The 18,682-nt window shown below is 40.1% G+C and overlaps 1 protein-coding gene across 2 annotated transcripts in view; it reads right to left on the bottom strand.

Annotated features, from left to right (window-relative positions):
• sgsm1a (small G protein signaling modulator 1a) overlaps positions 1–2,127 on the bottom strand; it is a 153,355-nt gene extending 151,228 nt beyond the window's left edge. For both annotated transcript variants that reach the window (XM_034170256.1, XM_034170257.1), the window contains exons 1-2: positions 2,046–2,127; positions 1,891–1,934 (exon numbers count right to left, since the gene is read on the bottom strand). In XM_034170256.1, the coding sequence (XP_034026147.1) occupies positions 1,891–1,934; positions 2,046–2,064 (63 nt within the window). In that variant the 5' untranslated portion in view covers positions 2,065–2,127. The remainder of the gene's footprint in view (positions 1–1,890; positions 1,935–2,045) is intronic.
• Positions 2,128–18,682: the final 16,555 nt, after the last annotated feature.

Raw genomic sequence — 18,682 nt, 5'->3', positions numbered from 1 at the left:
TTAATAATGGTCATAATTATGAAATACGTCAGTGGTATGTGACAAGTTAAAGAAATACAATCTGTTAAATAATGTTGAAAAATGACGCTGGATATTGAAAGATTGTATTGTAAAAAGGGGAAGAAAATATAAGACTTGTTCTTCTCTCTGCTCCTTTTCATTCTGGTAATGGAGATGCTTTATTTCTGCTTTTTTTTTTTGTTTTTTTTTTCTTTTAAATGAATGAAATAAATAAATAAATGAAATGAATGAAATGAAATATATACACACACATATATACATATATATATATACACACACATACATACATATACAAATAATGAATGTTTATGAGTTCAATGGTAAGAATATTTCATGAGGTGAAAAGTGAAAGATGGAACATACCATTCCATTGTCCAGCTTTCACCGAATTAAACATTCGTTCCATTGAAAGAATGTAAAAACATTCATTATTTGTTTTATATAATGGCTAAAATAGATCCTTGTCATTTTATATTATATTAATTTACAAACAACAGAAAAGGGACTTACATTTCTGTACCTCCTCAGTGCAGTGAAAAAAAAGTCACGTCAGAAATTAATCCAGCTTTGGTGCGTCACTGCTGCTTTGACATAAACAATCCAACACAAACTTTAAATAGGAGTCCAAAAATAATTCTGACGATGAAGTCCGCCATGCTGTGCATCAAATCGTCGTCCCTCAGCAAAACAAACTCTGCAATGTGTCTTTTAAAGCTAAGCGCCGTCAGGCGCACACGCAAGCGGGACGGCACTTGTGCATGTGTGTACGACCAAAAAAAAAAAAAAAGACTGTGTACTTCCTCAGTGCAGCGAAAAAAAAAAAAATCATATCAGATGGCTTACAGCGCAGTGGATTTGTTTTGTGTGTGTATGTGTGAGCAGAGTGCAATGGTACCAAATGTATGGAACCAAATTTGCACTCTAAATGCAATGCAACAGAATTGGGACGAATAATCCATGTCATGTGACATACAAAGCACCAATCAAATGACAAGGATCCATTTAGCTGTTATATAAATTATTCTATATAATATAAAATTCTACATTATTTATATTCTATATTACTCTATATTGGTAAGGCTAGACCTTACTTGTGTGAAGTGCCTTGTGGCAGCTTTGCTGTAATTTGGTGCTATATAAATTAAATAAACTGAATTGAATACTTGAGAGCAGCATGGTGGCTTAGTGGTTAGCACTGTTGCCTCACAGCGAGGTCATGGGTTCAATTCCCACCTGTGTCTGTGTGGAGTTTGAGTGTTCTCCTCGTGTTTGCGTGGGTTCTCTCTGGGTGCTCTGGCTTCCTCCCACATCCAAAAACACAGATCAGGTGGATTAGACACCTGCACCTATGGACACTTTAAAAATTGTCTGTAGGTGCAGGTGTGAATGTGTTTGTCTATATGTGTTCCTGCGACAGACTGGCGTCCTGTCCAGGGTGTACCCCGCGTCGTGTTCTATGACTGCTGGGATAGGCTCCAACCCCCATGACCCTTAATTGGACTAAGCGGCTGAAGATGAGTGAGTGAGTGAGTGAATACTTGAGATACTGCTGGGAGGCTGATGAATTTCCCTTTGTGGACAAAGCCTTACTGATTGATCAATATGACTCTACAAGGCAACGAGTAAATAAAGTTAAAGGTGGTAGATATAAAAAGCAAAAATATTTGCCTCAGAGATACGAAGTACCATAAAGTAGAAATACTCAAGTACAAGTACCTCAAATCTATACTCAAGTCCAGTACTTTGGTAACTGTAGTGGTTTCCTTTGTAGCGACAGCACACAATGCGTTCACACAGACCAGGTCAACAGCAGCACAGCCTCACACAAACCTGCCTGTTTGTTTTTCCGTCTGTTTGAATAACACCTACCTCTTTCTTCACGGTGCGCAGCAGCTTCTGACGGGTCTCAGCCTCTACAACACAAACAGGACACTTTTAAAATTCATCACATTTTACTCCCAAAACACAACACAAACAAGGTTTACAACATAAACTATCATCTTTGCGTTTTTTTTCCTCCCGACCTGCCATGATTGTTGCCATGGATTCTGTCTCCAGTCTGTCGGCTGCACCCCGCCCATCAACTGAGTGCTGCCTCTTCTCTCCGCCCCCTCTTTAGCCACGCCTCTTAAAGGCCCCAAACAAACTGCGATGTCCATAGACTGATATCTGGCTGCCTAAAATAAATATACGACATTTATTTATCTATTTTATTTTACATTTATTGAACGTGACAACACTTTGCACGTCAGGGTGATTTAACGCTGATTCTAATTATTGATATAATAATTAAAACCCTAGGGTTTGGGCTGTTCGAGGACATACAAACGCTTGTCTTTTTCGCCATCTTGTGGTCACAAGGTGAATATTCACTTCCTCACTCCCTCGCTCAGTTTATTCCAAGGGGCGGAGCAGCAGCATAAACTGAACATATTGAAAAATAAATCGACACTTGACTGAAGCCTGAAAAAAAATTAACGTGGAATTAAGAATAGAGATCATGATATACTACTCAAGATTATTAGAGTAATTTTACAAATGAATAAAATTAGAGGGGATTATATCATTACATTTTATTGACATGCTGAGACAACAGCATATCATAAAACAATAATATATCAAAACAGCCTCCACACTGTGGCCTACCATAATAACAAAATATATAAATGATCATTTAAAGGGGACGTGATGGTCTAGTGGTTAAGCATTGGGCTTGAGACCAGAGGATCCTCGGTTCAAATCCCAGCCTGACCGGAAAATCACTGAGGGCCCTTGGGCAAGGTCCTTAATCCCCTAGTTGCTCCAGTGGGGGGTGGAGTGAGTACCTTGTATGGCAGCACCCTGACATTGGGGTGAATGTGAGGCATTACTGTAAAGTGCATTGAGCGTCTGATGCAGATGGAAAAGCGCTATATGAATGCAATCCATTTACCAAAAAACAATATAATAAGACATCTTCTTCATCTTTAGGGTGGTAGGAGTTGCCACAGCAGACCATCTCAGGCCATCCCACATTGTCCTCTGTGATTTCGTCAGTCACATCAAACACACACGCAAATCACTGTTCTTCCTCCAGCTTCCACCATCTGACCCTGGTTCAGCTCTCACTCCCTTCTCTTTCTTCGCTTCCAAAGTCATCCTATAAACTGCAGTCTGATGTGTATACTCTCTTTCACCTTACAGTCTACAATTTCTTTCAGGTTGCATCATCTAAATAGCCCACCTGTGTGCATCTTCCTCCACGCTAATACATCACCCTGTGCTCCCATTTCATCTTAAAATAACTATTCATGACAGCCATTTCCACCCTCTTTGCAAAAAGCCACCAATATCTGCCCTTCCACTTTCCTCTCCATGACATTGTTAGATAATATCTGTGCTAATTCTTTATTTTATGTTAACTATCAACTATTTGTGCTATTTGTTTGGAAGTTCTGAGAAATATAAGTTAAGTTTTACTTTGTCATGTGTCCAAGTCTCAGACATAGGGAGATCTCCCCCTGTTGGTGACAGCTAATAACATCAGAAATGTGAGTCTAAACCACACCCATGTTAACACCCACAAGGTATAAAAAGTGTTGTATGACTCATTTTAGGGGCCTTCACAAGATGGACACTGTCTGTGAGGGTCCCAGGCCTGGTTTCTAACGTGACCTTGAATAAACTCAAAATGAGGAGTACAATGGTTTGGTTTTGGTAAGGGGCATACTTTTGCATAAAAGAACCAGATAGAAATAACAACATTGTATCTACCCCTCCCTTCCTCATCGCCTCTGTTGCCTTCACCAACATGCCCACTGAAGTCCGCTCCATTCACCACGCTTTCATCGTTTCTTTGACTCTCCTCTGCCTGCTTTACTCACTCTTGAGTTTGTCTTTCTCCTTCATGTCACACCACATTTGCGGAGCAAATGGACTCATGACATTCATTACCCCTCAGTTTCCTGATTCACGCTCATCACTGTCGGACACATGTTCCACCTCCAGTATACTCTTGCTTCAGGATTACCCTGACAACATGCACCCAGTGATAGATTGATAGAATTTTCAATTTCAATTTATTTTCATTTATATAGCGCAAAATCACAACAGAGTTGCCTCAAGGCGCTTCACACAAGTAAGGTCTAACCTTACTAACCCCCAGAGCAACAGTGGTAAGGAAAAACTCCCTCTGAGGAAGAAACCTCAAGCAGACCAGACTCAAATGGGTGACCATCTGCTTGGGCCATGCTACAAACATAAATTACAGAAACAATTCACAAAACAAATATACAGGAAATGCAGTTGGTGCACAGGACATGGGGGTCTCCAGCACAAATACCACATCCATCTCTGAATGGAGCTGCACCTTAAACAGAGAGAAAAAAAACAGTATCAGGCATCAGAAAGACAAGAAATACAGTATAATTTGTCAGCATTAAACAACAAGAAAAACAGGAAATACTGAGGTGATCACCGGCCATTAGCCCTAAACTTCACTAAAAGACCCAGAATTTAGGTAAAGTTGAGGCCGCGGCATGCTCCGTTTCCTAATAAAATGAATTAGAAGAGTAAAAAGCATAGAACTATACTATGCCAGTATGCTAGGCATACAAAAGGGAAAATAAGTGCGTCTTAAGTCTGGACTTGAAAATCTCCACAGAATCTGACTGTTGTATTGACGCAGGGAGATCATTCCACAGAACAGGGGCACAATAAGAAAAAGCTCTGTGACCCGCAGACTTCTTATTCACTCTAGAGACACAAAGTAGTCCTGCACCCTGAGAACACAAAGCCCGGGCCGGTACGTAAGGTTTAATTAGGTCAGTTAGGTAGGGAGGTGCCAGTCCGTGAACAATTTTATAGACTCGTAGCAGAACCTTAAAATCTGATCTCACTGGAACAGGAAGTCAGTGAAGAGATGCCAAAATGGGTGTAATGTGGTCGAACTTTCTGCTTCGTGTCAAAAGTCTGGCTGCAGCATTTTGAACCAATTGGTGACCCCTAATGCTGGACTGCGGTAAACCAGAAAATAGAACATTGCAGTAGTCCAATCTAGAAGAGATAAATGGATGGATCAGGGTCTCAGCATCAGCCATAGAGAGGATGGGACGAATCTTCGCTATATTTGGCAGATGGAAGAAAGCAGCCCTAGTAATATTTTTAACGTGGAAGTCAAAGGACAATGTAGGATCAAAAATTACTCCAAGGTTCCTCACTTTGTCAGTGTGATGTATGACACACGAGCCTAGGCTAAGCGTTAACTGGTTAAATTGATGCAGACGTCTCACTTGACCAAGAACCATCATTTCAGTCTTATCAGAGTTTAAAACTAGGAAGTTTCTAGACACCCAACTTCTCACTGATGCAAGGCAATCTTCTAAGAATTTTATGTGGATGAGATTACCAGCAGTATAACTGCCATGTATAACTGAGTATTATCAACATAGCAGTGAAAGGTAATCCCAAAGCACCGCAATATGTGCCCAAGGGGCTCTATATAAAGAGAGAAAAGCAGGGGGCCTCAGACAGACCCCTGTGCAACCCCAAGTTTCATGCCACTAAGGTTAGAGGTAGTGTTACTGTACAAAACACAATGAGAACGACTGGTCAAGTATGACGTCAACCATGCTATCAAGTAGAATCCATGGTATCACATGCAGCACTGAGATCTAACAGCACAAGAACCATGGTAGAGTCCGAATCTATTGCAAGCAGAAGATCATTCACCACTTTAGTGAGAGCCGTCCCTTGGAATGATATTTTTTTTTAGATCAGTCATACCAGCCATTTAATGTTCTGTGTGTCACACCTTCACACTTTTACTCTTGCTCCTGTCCTGTTGTTTCTGGACATATCGTCCCCTCATTCTCCTCATTAGCCCAAGAGAAGGATTATTTTTCCCAGTGCCCTGCTGGTAAACAGTGTCAGCGGTGTTCATTGTTGACCTGGGCCTCAAATGAGCCAATATGAAAATCCAACTGATGATGAGAGCATTTAATTTGGCTCAGATTTATGCTCTTCCTGACACAATCCTCCTCATTATTAAAGGTTCTGGACTGGACTGGCTATTGCATCCAAAGTGGCTGAGTTCAATACAATATAACACAGTAACAAGAGGGAAACCAGGGAAACATGCAAAAAGATGCTTTATGCATGACTGAAGATGAAGATTCTTGGGAGGCTGCCTAGAGACAAAATAATAATAATGATAAATCATCCATTTTCTATACATTCTTACTCCAGTTAAGGGTCATGGGGGGCTGCAGCCTATCCCAGCAGTCATAGGGCAGGATACACCCTGAACAGGACACCAGTCTGTCACAGGGCCACAAATAGACAAACACATTCACACCTATGGACAATTTGAAATTTCCAGTCCACCTAACCTACATGTCTTTGGATGTGGGAGGAAGTCGGAGCACCTGGAGAGAAACCACATGAACATGGGGAGAACATGCAAACTCCACACAGAAAGGCCTCATATGGGAATCAAACCCATGACCTTTTTGCTGTGAGGCAACAGTGCTAACCACTAATCCACTGTGCTGCATCAAAAAAAAGTACATTGTCCTTGAATCATGCTAAGCCCAACTGCGTCAAGGGGAAAAAGAAAAAAGAAAGCTATTTTTCACTCTGTTCCCTTTATTGCAGAAAAACTGTTCAGTAACGTAAGTCCCTTCGGCTGCTCCCTTGTTTGCACTCGGGGTCGCCACATCAAATCCAAGGTGGATCTGCGTGTTGAATTGGCACAGGTTTTACGCCGGATGCCCTTCCTGACACAACTCCACATTACATGGAGAAATGTGGCAGGGGTGGGATTTGAACCAGGAACCTTCTGCACTGAAACCAAGCGCATTAACCACTTGGCCACCACCCATGCTAAAAAACATTTTGTCTTAATTTACTTGAAAATTCTTTCAGAAGCTTCCTACAGCCAAGAAAAATATCATTGTCCTTGAATCATTAAAGGCCATCAGGCACTCCCAGAAGGGTAATATAAATTTAAATTGCCATCCGCTGATTTCCACAAAAATAATTCAATGCTTTTTTTTTTTTTTACATTTTGTATGGACATTACTTAGCCATTTACAGTTCATCCGGAAAGTATTCACAGCGAAGCACTTTTTCCATATTTTGTAATGTTACAGGCTTATTCCAAAATGGATGAAATTCATTTTTTTCCTCAAAATTCTACACAGAATACCCCATAATGACAATGTGAAAAAGCTTTTTTTAATTTTAATTTTTTTTTTTCAAATTTATTATACAGAATAAAAAACTAAGAAATTACACGTACATAGGTATTCACAGCCTTTGCCATGAAGCTCAAAATTGAGCTCAGATGCATCCTGTTTCCACTGATCATCCTTGAGATGCTTCTATATTTTAACTGGAGTCCTCCTGGGGTAAATTCAGTTGATTGGACATGGTTTGGAAAGACACACACCTGTCTACATATAAGGTCCCACAGTTGACAGTGCATGTCAGAGCACAAACCAAGCATGAAGTCAAAGGAGTTGTCTGTAGACCTGTGAGAAAGATTGTCTGGAGGCACAAATCTGGGGAAGGGTAGAGAAACATTTCTGCTGCTTTGATGATCCCAATGAGCACAGTGGCCTCCATCACCTATAAATGGAAGAAGATGGAATCCACCAGGATTCTTCCTAGAGCTGGTCACCCATCTAAACTGAGTAATCAGGGGAGAAGGACTTTAGTCAGGGAGGTGACCAAGAACCCGATGGGCACTCTGTCCGAGCTCCAGCATTCCTCTGTGGAGAGAGAAGAACCTTCCAGATGGACAACCACCTCTGCAGTAATCCACCAATCAGTATGGTAGAGTGGCCAGACAGAAGCCACTCCTTAATAAACGGCACATGGCAGCCCACCTGGAGTTTGTCAAAAGGCACCTGAAGGACTCTCAGACCACGAGAAACAAAATTCTCTGGTTTGATGAAACAAAGATTAAACTCTTTGGTGTGAATGCCAGGCATCATTTTTGGAGGAAACTAGGCACCATCCCTACGGTGAAGCATGGTGGTGGCAGCATCATGCTGTGGGGATGTTTTTCAGCAGCAGAAACTGGGAGACTAGTCAGGATTGAGGGAAGATGAATGCAGCAATGTACAGAGACATCCTGGATGAAAACCTGCTCCAGAGCGCTCTTGACTTCAGACTGGGGGGATGGCTTATCTTTCAACAGGACAGTGACCCTAAGCACACAGCCAAGATATCTAAGGAGTGGCTTCAGGACAGCTCTGTGAGTCCAGACCTGAATCCAATTGAACATCTCTGGAGAGATCTGAAAATGTCTGTACACCGATGTTCCCCATCCAGTCTGATGGAGCTTGAGAGGTGCTGCAAAGAGGAATAGGCAAAACTCCCAAAGATAGGTGCACCAAGCTTGTGGCATCATATTCAAGAAGACTTGAAGCTGTAATTGCTGCCAAAGGTGCATCAACAAAGTACGGTGCAAAGGCTGTGAATACTTATGTATGTGATTTCTGAGTTTTTCATTATTAATATATTTGCAAAAATTGTAATTAAAAAAACTTATTTGATGTTGTCATTATGGGGTGTTGTGAGTAGAATTTTGAGGGAAAAATTAATTTACTCCATTAAGGAATAAGGCTGTAACAACAAAATGTGGAAAAAGTGAAGCACTGTGAATACGTTGCAGGTGCACTGTATTTTCGTCTTCCTCACATCATGCCTGTTTCAGTTTTATTCTCCCATCTCACTAACAAACTCTTTTTTTTTTAAGTGAATTCTCATGTACTGTTTCACTAATTGATAGAAACACTGATCAACATGGTGGCTTATGTTTAATATATTCCAGTTTGATTTACCAAGAATCCAAGTCTTTGAAAACCCAAATATTACCCAAGTATTGCACAACAGGTGTGAATATTTATGTACATGTGACTTCATAGTTTTCATTTTTAATAAATTTACATAAATAAATAAATAAATTAAAAATTTTAAAACTTTTTTCATGTTATCATTATGGGGTGTTGTGAGCAGAATTTTGAGGGGAAAAAAATGAATTTATTCCATTTTGGAATAAGGCTGTAACAAAAACTGTGGAAAAAGTGAAGCACTGTGGATACTTTCTGGATGCACTGTAAACTGGATTTTCTGATTGTATTCCCATGTCCCCAACCCACTCAGAAGGGTAAAAAAAACTTCAGGTGAATACAAACAAATGACTTACTTTATGCCACATTCCTCATATTTGATTTTAAAATGACTTGTTCTTTGTTCAAAGGACTTTAGTATCTCAACTCTTTTTGTATATATATAAAATGAGGAGGGAATGACAGCAGACCTCATGTCAGACACTATTGATCCAATTTCAGGAGAACTTCAGATCCACATATGGTTTGTACAACCCCTGGCAATAATTATGGAATCACCGGCCTCGGAGGATGTTCATTCAGTTGTTTAATTTTGTAGAAAAAAAAGCAGATCACAGACATGACACAAAACTAAAGTCATTTCAAATGGCAACTTTCTGGCTTTAAGAAACACTATAAGAAATCAGGAAAAATAATTGTGGCAGTCAGTAACGGTTATTTTTTAGACCAAGCAGAGGGAAAAAAATATGGACTCACTCAACTCTGAGGAATAAATTATGGAATCACCCTGTAAATTTTCATCCTCAAAACTAACACCTGCATCAAATCAGATCTGCTCGTTAGTCTCCATCTAAAAAGGAGTGATCACACCTTGGAGAGCTGTTGCACCAAGTGGACTGACATGAATCATGGCTCCAACACGAGAGATGTCAATTGAAACAAAGGAGAGGATTATCAAACTCTTAAAAGAGGGTAAATCATCAGGCAATGTTGCAAAAGATGTTGGTTGTTCACAGTCAGCTGTGTCTAAACTCTGGACCAAATACAAACAACATGGGAAGGTTGTTAAAGGCAAACATACTGGTAGACCAAGGAAGACATCAAAGCGTCAAGACAGAAAACTTAAATCAATATGTCTCAAAAATCGAAAATGCACAACAAAACAAATGAGGAACGAATGGGAGGAAACTGGAGTCAACGTCTGTGACCGAACTGTAAGAAACCACCTAAAGGAAATAGGATTTACATACAGAAAAACTAAACGAAAGCCATCATTAACACCTAAACAAAAAAAAACAAGGTTACAATGGGCTGAGGAAAAGCAATCGTGGACTGTGGATGACTGGATGAAAGTCATATTCAGTGATGAATCTCGAATCTGCATTGGGCAAGGTGATGATGCTGGAACTTTTGTTTGGTGCCGTTCCAATGAGATTTATAAAGATGGCTGCCTGAAGAGAACATGTAAATTTCCACAGTCATTGATGATATGGGGCTGCATGTCAGGTAAAGGCACTGGGGAGATGGCTGTCATTACATCATCAATAAATGCACAAGTTTACATTGATATTTTGGACACTTTTCTTATCCCATCAATTGAAAGGATGTTTGGGGATGATGAAATCATTTTTCAAGATGATAATGCATCTTGCCATAGAGCAAAAACTGAAAACATTCCTTGCAAAAAGACACATAGGGTCAATATCATGGCCTGCAAATAGTCCGGATTGTTGTGTGGGCCGCCCGAAGAGGAGGTACTGCTGGCCAACACCAGAGGGCGCCCTGCCTGAAGGCCTGCCAGTCGCCGCCTGGAGCATCCGGAACTCGGATTGACAGCTGTCACTCATCCGCTCATCATGACGCACCCATAAAAGCCTGGAGAAGACACCACACCCACGCCGAGAAATCGTCGACCCGTACAGGTAGACTCTCAGCTGTCTTCGCAGCTAAGCTTGTGTTGTGACGTTCTTTACTTCTGAGCTGGTAGCTGATAATCAGTGACTTTTTGAGTTTGCAGTTTATGGCACTTGTGTCTGAGTCTGAGGGAGTTGGTTGGAGCCGGCGTTTCCGCTCTGCACTCCAGCACTCAACAAGTGTATACTTGGTCTGCACGGTAACTCAAAGGACTTGTGAAAGTAGGAGGTGGAGGCGTTATTCTCCTCCCAAAAAGGAGTCAGTTGCCGACTGTTTGCTGGGTGTGTTCACTCACACTCACTCCTAACTGTTTCTGTTTCCTGCCAGCAGTACCCGATCTGACAGCTGGAGACGGTGGCCACCTGGGGACTCAGGATTGGCGGCTCCGGGGTGTTCCAGATCCGTTGGCGGTGGAAATTGTGTGGGTTCCGACTCCTCTCTGGACGGGCGTCTCCTATCCTCGAGCCTGCCCACACTACACCAACTTGAGATTGACTGTAGTATTGATTGTATCTGTATTCGTTGTGCACATTTCACAACATTAAATTGTTATTCTTGCATTCCCATTGACCGTTCATTTACGCCCCCTGTTGTGGGTCCGTGTCATCACACTTTTCACAACTCGGATCTTAATCCAATTGAAAATCTTTGGTGGAAGTTGAAGAAAATGGTCCATGACAAGGCTCCAACCTGCAAAGCTGATCTGGCAACAGCAATCAGAGAAAGTTGGAGCCAGATTGATGAAGAGTACTGTTTGTCACTCATTAAGTCCATGCCTCAGAGACTGCAAGCTGTTATAAAAGCCAGAGGTGGTGCAATAAAATACTAGTGATGTGTTGGAGCGTTCTTTTGTTTTTCATGATTCCATAATTTTTTCCTCAGAATTGAGTGATTCCATATTTTTTTTCCCTCTGCTTGGTCTAAAAAAGTAACCGTTACTGACTGCCACAATTTTTTTTCCTGATTTCTTATAGTGTTTCTTAAAGCCAGAAAGTTGCCATTTGAAATGACTTTAGTTTTGTGTCATGTCTGTGATCTGCTTTTTTTCTACAAAATTAAACAACTGAATGAACATCCTCTGAGGCCGGTGATTCCATAATTATTGCCAGGGGTTGTAGAATAAAGTTTGTTAAGCACTGGGCGCTCTGCCTTCCTCCCACTTCCAATGACATACATATTATGTGATTTTTGAACTTTAAATTGACCGTAGGTGTGAGTGATTGTTGGTCTACACGTGGCACTGCAATAGACTAGCGTCCTGTCCAGGGTGTACCCCGCCTCTTTCCCTATCACTGCTGGGATAGGCTCCAGCCCCCCATGACCCTTGTTTGGCGTAAATCAAATCAAATCAATTTTATTTATATAGCACCAAATCACAACAAACAGTTGCCCCAAGGTGCTTTATATTGTAAGGCAAGGCCATACAATAATTACGGAAAAACCCCAACGGTCAAAACGACCCCCTGTGAGCAAGCACTTGGCGACAGTGGGAAGGAAAAACTCCCTTTTAACAGGAAGAAACCTCCAGCAGAACCAGGCTCAGGGAGGGGCAGTCTTCTGCTGGGACTGGTTGGGGCTGAGGAAGAGAACCAGGAAAAAGACATGCTGTGGAGGGGAGCAGAGATCAATCACTAATGATTAAATGCAGAGTGGTGCATACAGAGCAAAAAAAGAAAGAAACAGTGCATCATGGGAACCCCCCAGCAGTCTAAGTCTATAGCAGCATAAGTAAGGGATGGTTCAGGGTCACCTGATCCAGCCCTAACTATAAGCTTTAACAAAAAGGAAAGTTTTAAGCCTAATCTTAAAAGTAGAGAGGGTGTCTGTCTCCCTGATCTGAATTGGGAGCTGGTTCCACAGGAGAGGAGCCTGAAAGCTGAAGGCTCTGCCTCCCATTCTACTCTTACAAACCCTAGGAACTACAAGTAAGCCTGCAGTCTGAGAGCAAAGCGCTCTATTGGGGTGATATGGTACTATGAGGTCCCTAAGATAAGATGGGACCTGATTATTCAAAACCTTATAAGTAAGAAGAAGAATTTTAAATTCTATTCTAGAATTAACAGGAAGCCAATGAAGAGAGGCCAATATGGGTGAGATATGCTCTCTCCTTCTAGTCCCTGTCAGTACTCTAGCTGCAGCATTTTGAATTAACTGAAGGCTTTTCAGGGAACTTTTAGGACAACCTGATAATAATGAATTACAATAGTCCAGCCTAGAGGAAATAAATGCATGAATTAGTTTTTCAGCATCACTCTGAGACAAGACCTTTCTAATTTTAGAGATATTGCGTAAATGCAAAAAAGCAGTCCTACATATTTGTTTAATATGCGCTTTGAATGACATATCCTGATCAAAAATGACTCCAAGATTTCTCACAGTATTACTAGAGGTCAGGGTAATGCCATCCAGAGTAAGGATCTGGTTAGACACCATGTTTGTGGGGCCAAGTACAATAACTTCAGTTTTATCTGAGTTTAAAAGCAGGAAATTAGAGGTCATCCATGTCTTTATGTCTGTAAGACAATCCTGCAGTTTAGCTAATTGGTGTGTGTCCTCTGGCTTCATGGATAGATAAAGCTGGGTATCATCTGCGTAACAATGAAAATTTAAGCAGTGCTGTCTAATAATACTGCCTAAGGGAAACATGTATAAAGTGAATAAAATTGGTCCTAGCACAGAACCTTGTGGAACTCCATAATTAACCTTAGTCTGTGAAGAAGATTCCCCATTTACATGAACAAATTGTAATCTATTAGATAAATATGATTCAATACCTATGGCGTAAGCAGGTACAGAAATGAATGAATGTGCTTAAAATAATGACATATTAGATTTTCTACATGTCAACCATAAATCTTGTGAAAGCTATGTTATCCCTACGGTGTGCGACTCTACATCCTAAACAAAACCTCACATACATATTTGTTAATTCAGATCTTTGAGCCTTATTTTAATGAAAAAAAAATCTAAATCTGTTTACCATCTGGCATTAAATTTTACACATATGGAAATGTCATATGGGTGATGCTTTGAGAGAAAACATGTTCTGAGTCAGAATCCTTGCAGGAGGATCTGGTGCTTCAGTGAACACGGTGTGAGGAGATTCTTTGAGCAATGAGTTCACTTCAGCCCAGAGGATGGAGCTGTCAGGGAGATCAGGTGGTGAAAGAATGAAATGGTAACACAGGATGACAAGAGGAGTCCTAGAGTCCAGACCTTAGTACCCTTGTCCTGGGTCAAACTCCTACAAAATATTACTCGTTCAGTAGTTTTGGGACATTTTTTTGTGCTGGAAATGAATAAAACCATTAAAGTGTCTATAACTGAGAGAAGGAACATGCTGCTCCTTATATGAATCCATGTTTGTACTGCAAAGACTGCAGACTCACAAAGTCCTACAAACCAGGATTCGCTCGCTGGTACAACTTCCACCTTGCAACCACATTCGACAGTATGTCTTGTGAAATGTTAGTACTTCTGCTTATGGTCAAGCAGAAGTACTGAGGAACATGCAGCATTTAAGTGAAAGTGTTTGTGTTTAGTCAGTTCAGTGTTCAGTGGCCAGAAGAATAGACACAAATGCACAATGTATGAAAGTGGAACTGTAACAGTCCAAGACTCAATACAGTAATTACTCAAACAAAATCATGTTACAGATCAGAATTTTACACATTTCAGGTTCCAGTAAAGAAAAAAAAAACATATTTACAATTTTACTTTCAGTTGGAAAAAAGGGGAGCTAAGAAGAGCTCCATGACATAAGCCCAACATAAAATCAGATCAAGCAGCAGTAGAAAAACAGTTCTATACCTCATCAGGGCCCGTGTGGACCGGCGTGCACATGTCCATGTGTGATTGGAGTGGATGGGATCTAACCAGCACCACAGTGTGTGAAAGACACCGCTGTCAGTCTGATGTTCTTCTGCCCATATGTGCCAATGATGACTGACAGGACTGTGTTAGACCACGCTGGAACTCTATGGTTTTGTTGTTTTTGCCCTCAGGGGCCCCTGCAGCGCTACATGAACAATCATAGGTACCCCTTTGATGGGTTCAGCATGAGTAGATGCTAAATCTGATGACACAGGAACTGAGGAAATCAATCAATCAATCAATCAATCAATCAATCAATCAATCAATCAATCAATCAGTCAGTTAGTCAGTCTCTGTCTGTCTGTCTGTCTGTCTCTGTCCCATTTCATGTTTCATATTTGTTGGTAGTTTTTCATTACAAAAGAAAAACATTAGTGAAGCATAGTGACCACCTATTGATGCTCTTCAACCCTAAAATTTTCTATCATTCTTCTTCTTTGTCCCACATTTGCATGCAGTTGAAAGGGCCAATAATTCTCAAGATGGTACAGTTTAGGGCTTCAGCATTTTGCTCAGGGACACTTCAACACTCAGCCATGCTCAGGAATCAAACCCACCAATCTTTCAGTTAGCAGACTGAGCTTTAGCCACAAGCAATAATTTTAGCATATTAAAAAAACACTGCAAAATAGACAATTACAATTTAACAGTGAATAACAGTGAAGTGTTCAGATGCATTACCCACTATATCCAAAAACACAACTTTATAGCTGAGAAGAAACTGTGAAAATCTGTGCATTTTCTAATGTGTTTTCCTGTAAATTCTCATTTTAAATTGCATTTTTCATTTAAAAAAAAAAAGTTCCTGCTGGGTTTTTACATCTGAACCCTTCATATGTAGATAGATAAAAATTCACAGTTCTTTTAAATGCAGGGTTTTGTTTTTTTTGTCCTTTTAATTATGTATTTGTTATTTTTTTGCTTTTGTAAAGCACTTTGAATTGCCTGTGTATGAATTGTGCTATACAAATAAATTTGCCTTGCCTTGCCTAATGTTATTTAGCAACAAAGATCCTTCTTGAACAATTTGCACCATCTGCAGTTGTTTGCCATTTGAATTAATTTATTGTATCTACATTCCATTTATCTGGTCCACCCAGAGTTTAAATTCCATCCAAGATCTCCTCAAGCTGTCTAGGAGCAGATCATAACAGTATGGAGGTCATAGAAAAACAGTTCTAGAATGAATCATGGGCAGGCGCACATGCCAGTGTACTGTGTGTTGGCACCCAAAACACTGGCACATTTTGGGCCCATCTAAAAAATTCATCTGGCACATCTGGGGCCTTTGATCCCTACACTATCTGTCTCAGGCATATTTCTTGGAAGGGATTCTGCCTGGGGTCAAAGGCCAAAATGTAAGTTTTTTTCCACTCTGATTTGCTCCACACTATATGCACACATATGAAGGTGGGTTGTGGAATTGCACAGGTGAAGGCAAAATGGCCAAAGGACAGTCATTGGGGACAAGGTCTTTGGGGTCAGTGGTGAAAATGTAAGTATTTCACATCGATTTGCACTGAACTTGGCACATAGATGGGAGAAGGGTCCAGGAATGCCCAGCAAGGTCAAATCTGCCAAAGGCCGGTAATTCTGGCCAGAGTCATGCCTGCCTGTCTTTTTGTTGACCTTCTCCTCCCAGGACATTTTGCTGATTTTTGAACAGACTTCATAAAATTACCTTTAAATTATTAATTTTAGCAAAAGTCAAGTTCAAGGAATTTAATTTTAAACCTGATTTGGACCAAATGTTACATATACTGAGGTGGATTCCATGCTCTGGAAAGATCAGCCAGAGGTCAATCATTTGAGTGGGATCAAATGCCTGATTACCAAAGCCCTTAGTATCTTTATGCCCGTGGTTACTATTACCTGGTGAAGGAAAATTAAAAAGAAATATTTTATGCATGGCCAACATTAAAAAGAATGCAGAAAATGCAATAACTCAAAATCTGTAAAAATAAATAAAAAGAAAAAAGTGATCATATTGAACAAACAAACAAACTGCATCTCATATATTTCAAGTACAGCTGCTGCAGAGAATCGAGGCGTTTTGTTTTTTTTTCTGCTGTGCGGTGTCACTTCTATAATTCTCAACTTTGTCGTCTCGTCTTCCACACTAACTTTATTTGATGTACTCTGTGTGACTGCTGCTCTCTGAATATCCAGTGAGATGCTTTTTCAAAGTACTCAGTGGTAAACCAGAGGATTCTATTACAAAGGCTTTTTATTAGGTTTTCCTAATGAGTGCAGTTATGCTGCTGAGGTTTTATTCTATTGTCTTCAACAAACTTTATTAACATGAGATCAGGAAGTCAAGATGGCTCAAGATACTATTTATAGTTTATTCCACATCAAATGTGTATGTTCACATGAACTGACTGCTTTTTGTGTTTGGTCAAGTTCAAATAATGTCACAACCGTGCCATTACTTATATAGAATTTATAGTAAATAAGGAATTGTATTGAATTTTATGAAAACTGTAAATATCTTGTGAGGCTAACTATCTAGTCGTTTTAAACTTTTTTTATAACTTAGAATACTCAGGTTGTCCACTTGGACACTCCAGCAAAGTACATCTGTTAAATTCTAAAGATACATCAACATATCTGCACGCATTTTGTTTTGTTTTGTTTTTTTGTTTGTTTGTTTGTTTTTTGAAAAGCCTTAAATTGGTGGCGTTTTAAATGCTTCCATCTGGAAAGATCATAGAATTTCATCCACACTAATATAACAAATTAAATTTTAAGTTTTTAGTGAGTGTTTATTGAGGAATAAGCCCTATAAAAAGACAGACATGTTTTATTTAGATAAGGCATTATTTTAATTTTTATCCTCATTATTGATGAATTATATGTTTACATGTGATTGGCTGAGGACATTACGAACTGGCCACAGCACCTTCTGATAGGTGGAGACAATCACATGTCTGAGAAACACACACAGTTGCTAGTGAGCAAATGGACTGCATTTTTATAGCGCCTTTCCATCTGCATCAGACGCTAAAAGCACTTTACAATAATGCCTCACATTCACCCTGATGTCAGAGTGCTGCCATACAAGGTGCTCCACACTGGGGGAAACTAGGGGATTAAGGACCTTGGTCGAGGGCCCTTAGTGATTTTCTGGTCAGGCTGGGATTTGAAATGAAGATCCTCTGGTCTCAAGCCCAACACTTAACCACTAGACCATCGCCTCAACCTGTAGTAATAGTGTAGTAGTGAGCTCACTCACTCACTCACTACTACACACACTACTACTGTAGTGAGCTCATACTAAGTTATCCCATTAGCCACATTTTTGTTTCAAATGCCTCAAGTAACTTTCAGGTTGCCAGCTAGAGACCTCTCATTTATAAGATACTACAACTACTACTACTACTGCTACTACTGCTAATAATAATAATAATAATAACAACAACAGGTAGATGGGCACTTGGTAGAGTGCATATCCTTGCTAAGGCCCCACATCCCCTTAATTTAATTAAAGCAAATTCCAGTCCTTCTTATATTTGAATATACATTTTTGTCAACCAGGCCTGGATCATGATTTGGATCTGGATCTAAGTACACCAGCAGAGAACTGGCATCCTAAACATGCACCTTAGATCCTAATCATGACTTTGATCCTTACTGATTAACTTTCTGATTTCTGACTTGTGATCCTGGTTCAGACTCACTCATCTTTGCTCATGTTCCTGACCTATGATGATGATCAAGGAACTTGCATCCTGATTGCTGAACTTTCATCCTGATCGCTGAACCTTTGATCCTGATCACTCCTCTTTGATCTTGAGTACTGATTTTTGAGCCTTTTATTATGGGATTAAAGTAAGCCCCAACCCATGACCACCAACTTTCATTAAAATCAGTTCATTAGTTTTGTGTAATTGTGTAATCCTGGTAACAAGCAAACAATCCAAGAAGCACTGGCAAAAAAAAATAAAATAAAAAATAAAATAAATAAATAAATAAATAAATAATAATAATAAAAATAACCGACTGGGTGTATATATATATATATATATACTCAAGTA

Source organism: Thalassophryne amazonica, chromosome 5 (assembly GCF_902500255.1).
Source record: "Thalassophryne amazonica chromosome 5, fThaAma1.1, whole genome shotgun sequence".
In the NCBI taxonomy this organism is placed as follows: domain Eukaryota; kingdom Metazoa; phylum Chordata; class Actinopteri; order Batrachoidiformes; family Batrachoididae; genus Thalassophryne; species Thalassophryne amazonica.
This window is presented reverse-complemented; position numbering and strand designations above follow the sequence as displayed.